Here is a 14,794-nt window from a genome sequence, read left to right on the forward strand (position 1 = left end):
CGCTGCGTTAGTCAACTAATCTCAACACAAAAACTGGAAATACATTTTTTACTTTTTTATGTTGGGGTTGGCAAATTGCACATGTCAAGGCTGATATAGGACTTTCAAATTGATACCATAGGCGTGTCTACTAAAACTCTCAGGCGATTTTGAATCTCAGTGACCTCAACTTGAAGGTTAGAGGTCAGAGGTCAAGCTTTCTGAAATGGTAAATGGTAAAATGGTAAATGGCCTGTATTTATATAGTGCTTTACTAGTCCCTAAGGACCCCAAAGCGCTTTACATATCCAGTTATCCACCCATTCACGCACACATTCACACAATGTTGTAAAGCGATAACTCGAGACGGAAATCACATAAGATTTTGAAACTGATACCATAGGTGTATCTGCTTGGAAGCTGAGGCGTGCATAAATTCATACAGTGGGGCAAAAAAGTATTTAGTCAGCCACCGATTGTGCAAGTTCCCCCACTTAAAATGATGACAGAGGTCAGTAATTTGCACCAGAGGTACACTTCAACTGTGAGAGACAGAATGTGAAAAAAAAAAATCCATGAATCCACATGGTAGGATTTGTAAAGAATTTATTCGTAAATCAGGGTGGAAAATAAGTATTTGGTCAATAACAAAAATACAACTCAATACTTTGTAACATAACCTTTGTTGGCAATAACAGAGGTCAAACGTTTACTATAGGTCTTTACCAGGTTTGCACACACAGTAGCTGGTATTTTGGCCCATTCCTCCATGCAGATCTTCTCGAGAGCAGTGATGTTTTGGGGCTGTCGCCGAGCAACACGGACTTTCAACTCCCGCCACAGATTTTCTATGGGGTTGAGGTCTGGAGACTGGCTAGGCCACTCCAGGACTTTCAAATGCTTCTTGCTTCTACACTCCTTTGTTGCCCGGGCGGTGTGTTTTGGATCATTGTCATGTTGGAAGACCCAGCCTCGTTTCATCTTCAAAGTTCTCACTGATGGAAGGAGGTTTTGGCTCAAAATCTCACGATACATGGCCCCATTCATTCTGTCCTTAACACGGATCAGTCGTCCTGTCCCCTTGGCAGAAAAACAGCCCCATAGCATGATGTTTCCACCCCCATGCTTCACAGTAGGTATGGTGTTCTTGGGATGCAACTCAGTATTCTTCTTCCTCCAAACACGACGAGTTGAGTTTATACCAAAAAGTTCTACTTTGGTTTCATCTGACCACATGACATTCTCCCAATCCTCTGCTGTATCATCCATGTGCTCTCTGGCAAACTTCAGACAGGCCTGGACATGCACTGGCTTCAGCAGCGGAACACGTCTGGCACTGCGGGATTTGATTCCCTGCCGTTGTAGTGTGTTACTGATGGTGACCTTTGTTACTTTGGTCCCAGCTCTCTGCAGGTCATTCACCAGGTCCCCCCGTGTGGTTCTGGGATCTTTGCTCACCGTTCTCATGATCATTTTGACCCCACGGGATGAGATCTTGCGTGGAGCCCCAGATCGAGGGAGATTATCAGTGGTCTTGTATGTCTTCCATTTTCTGATGATTGCTCCCACAGTTGATTTTTTCACACCAAGCTGCTTGCCTATTGTAGATTCACTCTTCCCAGTCTGGTGCAGGTCTACAATACTTTTCCTGGTGTCCTTCGAAAGCTCTTTGGTCTTGGCCATGGCGGAGTTTGGAGTCTGACTGTTTGAGGCTGTGGACAGGTGTCTTTTATACAGATGATGAGTTCAAACAGGTGCCATTCATACAGGTAACGAGTGGGGGACAGAAAAGCTTCTTACAGAAGACGTTACAGGTCTGTGAGAGCCAGAGATTTTCCATGTTTGAGGTGACCAAATACTTATTTTCCACCCTAATTTATGAATAAATTCTTTACAAATCCTACCATGTGAATTCATGGATTTTTTTTTCACATTCTGTCTCTCACAGTTGAAGTGTACCTCTGGTGCAAATTACTGACCTCTGTCATCATTTTAAGTGGGGGAACTTGCACAATCGGTGGCTGACTAAATACTTTTTTGCCCCACTGTATCTATATGGTCCGCCTCCTCTAGTTCAATTGATTCTAATTCTAATGTACTTCTACCTGGCAGATTATTGAAGGAGCCAGTGCCAAGCAAAAGATTTTCAGCTATAATGCCATGTACAACACTAGCTACTCCAACATGGAGGACAACCGCAAACGGGAGGACCTAGTATACCAGTCAACAGTTCGGTGAGACTAGTACACTGAAATAGTGTTTTTGTTATGCTCTATGATAATTTTCCACAGAAAATCTGAGTTGTTAATAAAAATCATTCTTTGCATGAACAGACTTCCAGAAGTTCACATGGAGGATGATGGCCTGTATGAGTGCCATGTAGGGATTTATGACAGAAATTCCAAAGACAAAGTTATTCTAGCCTCTAGCAGTATCACCCTCACTGTCATAGGTATGTATTCATACTCATGTTGTCCCATGAACATCTCTGGCTGTATCAGTGGTTTTCTCTTGGCACCATGTATATCTTTTACTAAATTCTGTAGTAATTTATGGAAGTATTGTAAAGTATTTCATTATAGCTATAGTTTGGTTATAATTTGCCATTGGTGTATATTTTACAGGAAGAATTCATTACACTGGGGTAATAAGTTGTAAAAATAGTAAAAAAAACATTATTGTAATGTTTTGAAATTTTTGCTCTTTAAGGTCTTTGCACTCCAGTGTCAGCTCAGCTTCATTAAACACACCTTCAATGAAATGAAAGCACCTTCCTCTTTGACTGCCTTGGTCATTGTATTTTCTCTCCAGTACCTCCAAAGTCTATCTCTGTGGTGGTGGCCAACAGCCCAGCTCCATTCAGCCGCTACGAGGCTCAAAACTTCACTCTGGTTTGCATTGTTACAGGAGCAAAACCAGCTCCCATGGTGAGATGGAGAATTTTTATGTCTTTATCTCTCTTGAAAGATTTGGTATTTACATCACTGCTAAGTATGTGAGGAAGGATAACTTAATTGTTGATCATCAGCCTATTTATGAATATGGAAACAACTCAAATATTTTCCTGATAGAGTTGAAAACTGTGTTCTTTCTTTCACTGCAGAATTAATTTAGTGTGCACTGCTGGATTTGGTTGGTGCTCACATAAAAAGAGCAATAACCCCTACTTGATGCACCCTACAGCAGTTGGAAATTTGGAAGCAAAAAAGCTATTTAAAACTGTGTTCTGTACCCTGGATGACCTCTTTTGAACATTGGAATTGGGAATTTATTGCATTGGGAATTAATATTGGAGAATATTATGTGGCTGTAAGCAGGAAAACTCCAACAATCAGCAGTGCAGTGACAGCTCCTTTATTTACAGTATGCTTTCGTGTTTTCCACTTATGAAACCAACAGAATTAGAGGCAATGTCATTTTAGAAACATAATTCTGGCTACCCTCCCTCCCTCCTCTCCCCCCCCCCCCCCCCCCCCCCCCCCCCCTCTTGCCCTCAGCAGAGATAGTTTCAGCCCTATCCCAGGCAGTGACCCTGAACTAGATAAGCAGAATTAAATAGATGGATACAATTCTTGCTGAAAATGCCACTACAAAATAAAAAAGCAATAGAGCAAGAACAATGCAGACCCATCTTATAGCAAAATGCAAAAGCTCTTATGTACACTGAAAGGATGGTTAGATTTTGTTATTCACCCTGTTCCTATTTCATTTCCCCCTTCTGCACTGTAAGCCTGTTTGGATGCCTAAACCTAAATGACTAAAAACAAAGATAAATCTAAACATGTTGCCACACGGGGAACAAATCCTGTATGTAAAGTTGTCTTAGCACTACCAACCCCTGAGAAGTGTCTGCTATCAGTGAAGACAACAGGAGCAAGTGCAACTGCCAATAACCTTGATAATGTCCAAGTTGGTGTCTATATCATAGACTTGTAAAAATTACAACCTGACGATTATTTGATTTTCCTGGTTGCTGCTTAGCCGTAAAAGGCTGAGTTATTATTATCTACTGGGCGGGTGGGAAAACAGGCGGCATGGACTTCCAAATGAATTAATAGCACAGGTGCAAATACTAAAAATCTCAGTGACCTCAACTTCAAGGTCAAGGTCAAAGGTCAACTTTTCTGAAAATCACCTGGAAGATTTCAGATTTAAACCATAGATCTATGGAGGAGGAGCCTGAGGGGTAGCACTGGTGGCTGCCAGCATTTTTAAAAATTTTACAGCTGTGGATGAGACTCACATTTCTGCACTATCCTACTAACTTTAACACACACAATGGAGTTCTCCAGCTGAACTTGACTTATGATTAAATGTCTTCAAAATGCCTAGTGAGCTAAGTTTTTCTCTCTCTGCTGTTTAGGTATACTTCAAGAGAGATGGTGAGCTTATTGATGTTGTGCCAACAGCCCAGTCTTTTTCTTCAGTAGGAGTTCAAAGTAAGAGCCCAGGTCACAAAAAGAGCTGGACTATGAACCAGGCAGGGCTTTGGAGTACCCAGGTGTTGACCAGTCGAGATGTTGATGACACCAAACTCCAGAGGACCCTGCTGGAGCAAGAGGAGAAGCAGGCCAGGCTAGACCATAATGGACCTGTTGACTCTCAGGGCCAAGAAGAAGAGTCCGAACTGAATCCTGAGGAAACCACTGAGATTATCCCTGAGACAATAGTGAGCAGGGAATTTCCCCGCTGGGTTCAGACTACTGACCCTCTCTATTACTTCTATCACCGGCAGCAGGCAGCAGGCGATGGCACCATGGAGGTTAGAGCCATGCTAACCTGGAGCCTCAACCCCCAGCTTGACAATGAGGCTCTATTCAGCTGTGAGGTCAACCACCCAGCTCTATCCATGCCCATGCAAGCTGAGGTCACATTGGGTGAGTCATTCACTAACTGGCTGAGCTAACATGCAAACAGAGTTGTTTTTAAATCCAGTCACATGTGTTCAGTGTCCAGTGTGTTATTTTTACATTTTTCCTCTTAGCTGCTCCCAGAGGACCTAAGCTGTCCATGAGTCCCAGTAAAGCCAAAGTGGGAGATACAGTGCGGATCACTGTCCAGGGCTTCCAGCTGGGACCTTCTGCAGTGAGTATTCAACACAGAGACTCTAAAAATCATTGTGAAGTTTAAAAATCTGAACTTGTAGTACTTCTGTTGGATAGCTGTGACAGTTTCAATGGCATAAAATTTAAAATGCTTCTCATGCTCACACACCTGTGTGTCCACAGAGTGAAGTCTTCCCTGAGCCAATGTTCACTTGGACCAAGGTTGGTGGGGATCTGCTCGATGGCAGAGCAGTCCATAACGGAAGGGAACTCATCCTGGAGAGAGTCCCTGCTGAGCTCAATGGCTCCATGTTTCGCTGCACAGCCCAGAATCCTCTGGGCTCCACGGATACCCACACCCGCCTGATCGTGTTTGGTGAGTTGTTTGTGTAGGGATTAGTTCTGATCAGTCAATGCTTTCGGTCTTTTCAAAGCGAATCTTGTGTTTTTACAGACAACCCAAGACTGAAGAGAGGAAAAGAACATTACATTGGTACGTCAGTTTCAGTACAGCTACAACTGTGACGGTGGCAACTTTGCACGAGTCTAAAAGAAAAACAAGAAGTATAAAAAGAGAGTGACCTCAAGGTGTGGGCTTTTTGGGAGTTCCCAGCACATTTTAATAACTACACATAATCTGATTACCTCCAGGAGGTAGGGCAGGTCATCTGCTACTCAAAGGTCGGTGGCTCAGTCGCTGGCTCTTCCAGTCCACAGTGCCCTGAGTGAAGATACTGAATCCCAAATTGCAAATTCATGATAGAAAACAGTTAAAGGCATTGAATTAAGTGATGAATCAATGTGTCAAAAGTATTTACAGTACAAGGTTTATTTTTGAAACTGTTTGCAGTTTTTATTTATTTATATAGTATTTATGCACCAGGTGTGTAGTTAGAAGAAAGGACAGTGTGTTTGTCAGTGTGACACTTTGATGTATTTGTGATCATTTTCAAACTTTGGAGTTTTGCGCGCACACACACACACACACACACACACACACACACACACACACACACACACACACACACACACACACACACACACACACACACGTACTGGATTGATAGATAACAGGACAAACTGGCTGGTTGACAGTACAAATACCACATGCTTGGATAGGAGGTTGTTACATCAGCATTTGAATTTTGTCTTGTTTGTGTGCAGCCATCAACACAGCAGTCGGTCGGCACTCCTTCACATTATCCACCATTCTACTGCTGAGATTCACCTGTGAGCTGACGTGACCCGAAGCTCTGCTCTGCTGCTAAACACACTACCCAACTTCCTGAGGCACCATCAGTGACCATCAAGTAGTTAAACCTCCAACCAGTCCTTCTGCTTGAGCACCTAGGAGGAAGGACTCATTCTGATTCTGCATTAGACACAGAATGAAGTTTCAGAGGCAATTTACATGTAATCTTGGGAATACTTGAGATTTACCACTACCATAGGGATAATAGTAGATAGATTGTAAGTCAGCATTATCAGCTGCTGGGATTTTGATTCATAGCATCACTCCGACTGCCAGATTTATGTTATATAAACAAAAACAAAAACAAAAACCCACAACCCAGGCCAACTCAAAGACACATCAAATATTGATTAGTTAGGGCTATTATTCAAAAAGATCTGGTGAACAAGTTCTCTAGAAATCATCAAATCTGGACAGCTTTCACGTTCTTACATAAAATAGCTGATGTTTTGGGGGTCTGATTGTTCCTTCTAGTGATGGGATTTCCAGCTCTTTTTAGAGAACCGGATCTTTAGGCTCGGCTCACTAAAAAGAGCCGGCTCTTTCAGCTCCGAACCGGCTCTTCAGGTTGTTTTGTTGCTTTAATTTATTTATTTTAAACAATAATATAAAATTATGCACAAAAGGAGTTACCGTACTAATGTAAAAAAAATGTGGTTTTATTTATATATGTTTATATATAAATATATGTGGTGGCCCCTAGAGACAAAGCACGTACAAACTCCAAAAAGCACATACAAATTCCAAAACACATTCCTAGAGTTAACTGAACTTCCAAAACAGAGCTACCTAGATCACTTAAATTACACAATTGAAAGCATATGTGTATGGTTTGTGTATTTATACACAAGCACTCATATATATTCAAATAATTAAACAAAAAATGTTCATTTACCTGTTACTACCACACACCAAATGCGGTCGTTGGTACTTGCTGGCTTGTGTAGCCACTAGGTAACAAAAGCTCAACACTGCACCTAGCATTCTGGAGCACTTCTGTTGTGTTTTGTACGTGTTTTGGAGATTTACGTGCTTCAGGGTTTGTACGTGTTTTGAAGTTTGTATGTGCTCTGTCTCTAGGGGCCACCGTAAATATACTTTTATTTATTCACTCCACATAAAATGTAATAAATAAATCATATAATACAAAAACCAACTAGTCACATTTCAACTTTTAACTATTTACATTTTCAGCTTTTTCCTTTTAAACAAATTTAAAATGAAACAACATAAAACACTACAAACCACAACACAATTAAATATAAATTAAAATATGAAAACAAAAAGAACATGCATATTCTCTGTCATATGGGCCTGCATGAATAAACTTTCTGAATCCTTTATCATCCGCAACTGAAAATAGTTGTGGATGATTACTATACCTTTCTACAACACGTTCTCACTCCCAAAGCGTAACATTCTACGCTAGGTGACAAATCGTCAACATATTACGTTTTCGGGCACCCAACACATTCCTACATGATGACATCGGAAAACTGAGGACATGTGAGAACCGTTTGGACTCAATCTACACATGTTTGCTCTTTTCCTTAAAATCGCTTGGGAAAACACTATTTCATGTCATTAAAGTGCTGGTTACAGTTAGAAATAAGGTTATGGTTAGGCTTAGGGATAAGGTTATGGTTTAGGGCTGCAATACAGGGCTGGAACGTCTATTACTGCGGGAGCGTAATTCCACTGGATTTAATCCATAACCCGGCGCGTGCCATAACAACGCGGAAGGTCACCTTTCGCGTTCCTCATTGTCCTGGTTCTGTTATTTTTCAATACTTGCTTGGTTAAGATTCATATTCAAAACATCATAAATTTATTTCAGTTAGTGCAACAAAAACTGAAATAAATGACTAAAAATAAAATAAGATACTGTGCTGTGATACAGTGATTCAGACTTCCTCGAGTCTCTAAATTGGACGGCAGTTTACCAAACTAGTGAATGAATAGATTATATAGAAGATAAAGATTTATTGAACAAACTAAAACAATGTTTTTTAAACATAAATATGAATAAAAATGGACAGGAATATTATTCCAGATTAAATAAACTTAAAAAAAAAACTTTAACTTTAAATATTCTGTCAAAATCAGGCAAGTTAGAAATATGAACACATGGCCAAAAACCCCAGAAAAAATACACAAGGTTCGAGCCGCATGTAGATGGAGCTGGGGCATTGCTTCAGGAATGGAACTAATAAACTGTGTGGGCCATTCAGTGTCATACTTTCCCTTGAGTCTATCACTACACTGCAGCTCCATCTGAATCTGCACAGGTGCAGTTCAGCAAAGTCCGCTGACTTGGTTCAACATTGCTTGGCAACAGGGAAGGTAAGGCAGGTTGCACTGGTGCGTTTGTGACAGCTTCACTTGAAATGCCTTCACCACATCATACATGTCCATGAACTGACAGATTTCCTTGCTGAGCTTAAAAACTCTATTGAGAATTTTTATCCCAACTCAGCCAACGGACGTCAGTATGATAAGGAATGTCGGCAAATTCTGAATCTATTTCCCACATAAAAGACTGAAATTGACGGTGATTTAAACTTTTAGCTCAGATAAAATTTACGGTTTACGTTACGGAGATCATTACATGCTCCATTTTTAGGACTTTACCACACAGCCTTTCCTGGTGTGTGATGCAGTATGCTGTTAACTCACGGTACAGTTCTCCTCCTGCATCTTTACTCGCATCCTGCTGACTAGTCCGCTTTTTTCATCGCACAACACCGGCGCTCCATCTGTTGTAAGTCCAACAAGTTTGTCCCATGGTAGTTTCATGTCGGTTACACTTTGACATATGTTTTCAAAAATGTCTTTTCCTGTTGTTGTCCCATGCATCGATTTAATGTTCAATATTTCCTCTCCACGGATGAAGATGGTCAGCTGTGCAATGTCCATCATGTCTGTACTTTCATCCACAGCAAGAGAGTATGCAATAAAGCTTTTGCTTCTTTCACACAACTGTGTTCTTAAATCAGTGGCCATCTCACAAACCCGATCAGCAATCGTATTTCTCCTCAGGCTCACATTTGCCAAAATCTGCATTTTGTCTGGACACAAGACGTCGCACAGCTTCATCATGCAGCTCTTCAGAGTGGTACCGGGCTGATTTGGCTCCTCTGCTACAATAAAATTTGCTTTCACAACAGCTTCACTTTGTGATTTTGCTCTGGTGAAAAACATCTGCTGAAATGTCAGATTTTTCTTTAGCTCTTCTACTTTCTGTAGTTTCTGCTCTGCATATCCTGACGTTTTGTCTCGTAGTGCTGTCTTAAATTAAATTCCTTAATTACAGCCACATTAGCTCCACTAATAAGTAGAGATGGACCGATCCGATATTACGTATCGTATCGGTCCGATACTGACGTAAATTGCTGGATCTGATGTTGGAGAGAAATAAAAAATGTAATCGATCCATTATATATCAAAAAAGCACCTCACAAAACTTGCGACACGGCGTAACTCGGCTCATAACCGTAGCACATTGGAGCAGTGTGCTCACGTGATAGAGCGGCTGTGTGTATTTATAGCCTCTACCAAACCTGCATTTCATGCATAGCTGGACTGGCCATCGGGCATACCGGGCATTCGCCCGGTGGGCCGATGGTGAATTTTCGTTTTTATGGGCCGATGATTTTTTTTTTTTTATAACAGTATAAACAATGAAAGGTGATGGATTGGCCAGATGCTGGCAGATGTGTAAAAATAACTCAGTTGTTTGGTGGTGGCTATGGCAGAGCTGCCACAAGAGGCCAGGTGGATGAGGGAAAGGGGAGGCAGGAGGAGCAGAGACCCGAGGCGGCCGCCGGTCCATGTGTCAGGTGAACTGAACTTCAGGTAAGAAGTTATGACCTGCAGTCTATCTGGGTCAGATATAAACCAAGTTTAGGTGTAGTTTATTTTCGTTGTGCTGAGTTTTTACCGTCAGTTACAATAACTTGTACTGCGTACTAGCTAGCATGACGGAGTTTCTACAGCTGGGTGGGTGCTATGTTACTGATAGTGAACTTTATTTTATTCATAAGGTTAGTTAGTAGAGTTGCCAACGGTCCCGTAAAAAACGGAATTGTCCCGTATTCATAGAAAATGTTACGCGTTTTGCATTGAGGTGAAAAGGAACACAGTTTGTCCCATACTTCAGCTAGAATGGAAAAAGACACAAAGCTGGAGTTTTTCTCTGTCTTTACGCTGTCAGCTGTTTCTTCTTCTCTCATTCAGTCATGAAACTGATCAATGATCAGCTGATCGGCTTTTCTCTCTTGCTTGTTTATCGCCCACTTTGCGCCAGAAAGAGGAAACCAGCGGTTGTCGTGCTAAACAACAAACAGCAGCACGTTTAAGCTTGATCAGCTGATGTTTGCTGGAGCCACAGCTGTAAAAGCTGCTGGTCATTATGTCGGTTTGGTTATCTGGGGAGAGGAAAACATGAAGATGAAACCAGGAGATGTCCTTACTGAATCATCAGAGCTGAACAGGTGATGGAGAAACAGGTTTACTTTTTAGGTGATATGAATGAGTTGAAGGGAAGTTATGAACTGTTTTTGAGAGACAAATAACACCAGGATCCTTTTATAAATAGCTGACAGCTGGTAACTGTGCAGGGGCGGGTCTAGCAAAGCTTTGCCAGAGGGCCAGGAAGGGCATTAACAGGGAGAGGGGGGCACAAAGAAATACTTTTCTTTCTTATTCTCATTTAAAATGTCTCGCTTTTATTAAATAATTATCTGAATCTTACAACCAAAGTTTTTATCTGATGTACAACGTATAGAAATCATACATATACCAACAAGACAGTGTACATCACTGTACATTAGTTGTACATTAGTTCTCGCAGCTAGCTGCGTTCTTCATCGACGCACGAGCCGAGTGATCCACCACTAAGAGTCGTATTGTTTTTTTTGTTTCACTGTGGGTTGCCACATTCGTAGACGGGGAAAAGGGTTTGAAGGTATAACCCCCGGGCGCTCCTTCCCCCGCCGAAGCAGGGGAGAGGAAATATTGAACCCCCCGTGCTCCCTCCGCAGGAGGGAGGAGAGTTGGGTACCCAGAGGCACGCGGGCAGCGGCCAGGGTGAGACCGCCAGCCAGCGCTTTCGGTCGAGGTTCTCGTGGCGGGCCCTTACCGGTAGTTGCCGGACAGGGACCCCGGCGCCCGCCTCCAACGAGCCACAGTCCCGACTCTCCTCGGTCGGCCCTCAAAGGAAGCGGTCAGGGCTGCGGGCTCGCTTTGGCGTAGAGGCGGGGCGGGGCCGTCGGGTCGTCCGGCCAGTGACCAGGCCCAGATTAAGGCTCGAGCTCCGGTGGGGGACGCGCAAGCTGACAAACTCGGGAGATCCGCGATGGTGGCAGGAGACCCTCGGCGGCAAAAGGGAGACAACTGGGTGGACTGCAGGTGGGCCGCTCGGTATAGCCAGTAATGATCCTTCCGCAGGTTCACCTACGGAAACCTTGTTACAACTTTTACTTCCTCTCGATAGTCAAGTTTGATCGTCTTCTCGGCGTACCGCCGGGGTCGGTCACGGCCGATCCGAAGAACTCACTAAACCATCCAATCGGTTGTAGCGACGGGTTGTGTGTACAAAGGGCAGGGACTTAATCAACGCGAGCTTATGACCCGTGCTTACTGGAAATTCCTCGTTCATGGGAAATAATTGCAATCCCCAATCCCTATCACGAGCGGGGTTCAACGGGTTACCCACGCCTCTCGGCGAAGGGTAGACACACGCTGATCCACTCAGTGTGGCGCACGTGCAGCCCCGGACATCTAAGGGCATCACAGACCTGTTATTGCTTAATCTCGTGTGGCTGAACGCCACTTGTCCCTCTAAGAAGTTGGACTCAGACCGCACGGGGTCGAGTAACTAGTTAGCATGTCGGAGTCTCGTTCGTTATCGGAATTAACCAGACAACTCGCTCCACCAACTAAGAACGGCCATGCACCACCACCCACAGAATCGAGGAAGAGCTATCAATCTGTCAATCCTTTCCGTGTCCGGGGCGGGTGAGGTTTCCCGTGTTGAGTCAAATTAAGCCGCAGGCTCCACTCCTGGTGGTGCCCTTCCGTCAATTCCTTTAAGTTTCAGCTTTGCAACCATACTCCTCCCGGAACCCAAAGACTTTGGTTTCCCGGACGCTGCCCGGCGGGTCATGGGAATAACGCCGCCGGATCGCTAGTTGGCATCGTTTATGGTTGGAACTACGACGGTATCTGATCGTCTTCGAACCTCCGACTTTCGTTCTTGATTAATACCTAAATATTTAATATTTCCAGATTGTAGTGGGGCAGAAGAAGAATTATGGAAGGAGCAGTTAATTGGAAGAATTGTAGATTTTGACCAGTTAATTGAATAATCTGAAACTCTTGAAAACCAGTTTATTAGAGTAATTACCTCCGAAAGGTCTGTTTGTGAGTTTTGGAGAAAAAGCAACACATCATCCGCATAGAGACTGATTTTATGTTCTATGTTCTTACATTTTATGCCCTTAATTGTTGTAGCCTGTCTCAATGCTGCTGCCAGTGGTTTGATAAAAATTGAAAAAAGTGAGGGGGAGAGTGGGCATCCCAGTCTGGTGCCCCTCAGGAGACAGAAGCTGAAGGATGTCTGGTCATTTGTTCTGAAACAAGCTGTTGGGGAATTATATAATATTCTTAGCCAGTTTATGAAAGAGTTTCCAAAACCAAATTTGTGTAAAGTTGCAAATAAAAATTTCCAGTTAACTCTGTCAAACGCTTTTTCTGCATCTAGAGATAATATTGTGGTTTCAGTGTTTTTACTGTATGAGTAGTCTATTAAATTAAGTAATCTACGTGCGTTTGTTGATGAGTGCCTACCTTTTATGAAACCAGTTTGGTCAGGATGAATAAAAAGGGGGTTATGTTTATCAGGGCTTCCTGGAGTTCACCTGGCGTCAGTGGCGAATCCAGTGCCATTGCTTGACTGTCTAGTAATTTTGGAAGAGTTACGTTGTCAAGAAACTGATTAATTTCATTTTTAGACGGGTTTATTTGTGGTGAATATTAGAGATGGACCGATCCGATATTACGTATCGGTATCGGTCCGATACTGACCTAAATTACTGGATCGGATATCGGAGAAAAATAAAAAATGTAATCCGATCCATTAAATATCACGAAAGCACCTCGCAAAACTTGCAACACGCCGTAACTCGCCTCAGAACGTTAGCACGTCAGAGCAGTATGCATCACGTGATAGAGCGGCTGCCGCATGCGGGACCTGTCGTGGTCTGGATAGCATGTGGAGCTTCGCTAGCAACCCGGCATTTCATCTCCGACAAAGTTATCCCCGAGAGAAGTAAAGCAAGTGTGTAAGTCCATCTCTGAATGTTTGTAAAGCATTCCTGCGTTAAGCTTAACAAACGATATATGGAGCGACTGCCTCTTCCTGCTGCTACTTCAATCATGAAACTGCTCAATGATCAGCTGATCGGCTTTTCTGTCACGAGTCTGTCTCTCTTGTTTGTTTTTGGCCCACTTTGCACCAGAAAGAGGAAACCAGCGGCTAAACAACAGCAGCACGTTTAAGCTTGATCAGCTGTTGTTAGAATGTATTTAATATTAGTTTCTACACCAGGATCTTTTTCTAGTAGCTGACGCTGGTAACTGTGCAGGGGCGGATCTAGCAAAGTTTAGCCAGGGGGGCCGATAGGGCATTAACAGGGAAAAGGGGAGCAGAAAGACATACTTTTCTTTCTTATTCTCATTTAAAATGTCTAGCTTTTAATAAATAATTATCTGACACCCAAAGTTTTAATTTGATGCAAAATGAATAGAAGTCCATTACTGTATATAGTAACTATTAAGTCTAATATATATACCCTAGTAAGCTATAGTACTTTTTCCTTTGGGAAGGTACCATCTGTGCAGTCTGCAATTTTGTTGAGGAAAGATGTTGAATCTATTTAATATTTTAATATATTGAAAAAGAATTGATTTCTGTGCATTTTTTTTCACACTGCATCAAATTAAGGTTGATTACGTCGATTGAGCATCATGAGGTGGAGCGTGAGGGGTGGTTCCCTATTTTTTATTTATTTATTTTTGTTGTTGCTGGGAGTTTGAACCCTATTAGTTAGGTTGCTTAATATTTACGCTAAGTACTCTTTAAAATACCAGAATAGGGAGGATGGTGTAGGTTTAAGTTTATTAGATTGATCAGTATTGCTGAACTATGAAATATATTTTTTTGCATACAGGTATAACAGAATAGCTTTAGTGTAGTTGTTGTTTTAAACTTGAGTATGAACTTATACAAAATGCAGCAAGATATTTAAAAAAAACAGTTTTGTTGAAACACACTATATCGGATTCATATCGGTATCGGCAGATATCCGAATTTATGATATCGGTATCGGTATCGGACATAAAAAAGTGGTATCGTGCCATCTCTAGTGTATATAGAGTTTCATAGAAATCCCTAAAAATGTTGTTTATTCTTCCAGGGTCATATATTGTGTTTCCAGATAAATCTTTAACAGCACAT

The 14,794-nt window shown here is 42.3% G+C and overlaps 1 protein-coding gene across 1 annotated transcript in view; it reads left to right on the top strand.

The window, feature by feature from the left end:
- The window catches only part of LOC308407629 (immunoglobulin superfamily member 21-like), a gene marked incomplete at its 5' end in the record, with an annotated part of 43,873 nt that extends 37,551 nt beyond the window's left edge, over positions 1-6,322 (top strand). Inside the window, 8 exons of the mRNA XM_080899419.1 lie at positions 2,092-2,213; positions 2,313-2,431; positions 2,791-2,906; positions 4,343-4,856; positions 4,964-5,064; positions 5,208-5,400; positions 5,479-5,517; positions 6,189-6,322. Coding sequence (XP_080755545.1) covers positions 2,092-2,213; positions 2,313-2,431; positions 2,791-2,906; positions 4,343-4,856; positions 4,964-5,064; positions 5,208-5,400; positions 5,479-5,517; positions 6,189-6,268 — 1,284 coding nt within the window. The 3' untranslated portion in view covers positions 6,269-6,322. The remainder of the gene's footprint in view (positions 1-2,091; positions 2,214-2,312; positions 2,432-2,790; positions 2,907-4,342; positions 4,857-4,963; positions 5,065-5,207; positions 5,401-5,478; positions 5,518-6,188) is intronic.
- Positions 6,323-14,794: the final 8,472 nt, after the last annotated feature.

This window comes from Rhamphochromis sp. 'chilingali' (genome assembly GCF_963969265.1).
Source record: "Rhamphochromis sp. 'chilingali' genome assembly, chromosome: 12".
Taxonomy (NCBI): domain Eukaryota; kingdom Metazoa; phylum Chordata; class Actinopteri; order Cichliformes; family Cichlidae; genus Rhamphochromis; species Rhamphochromis sp. 'chilingali'.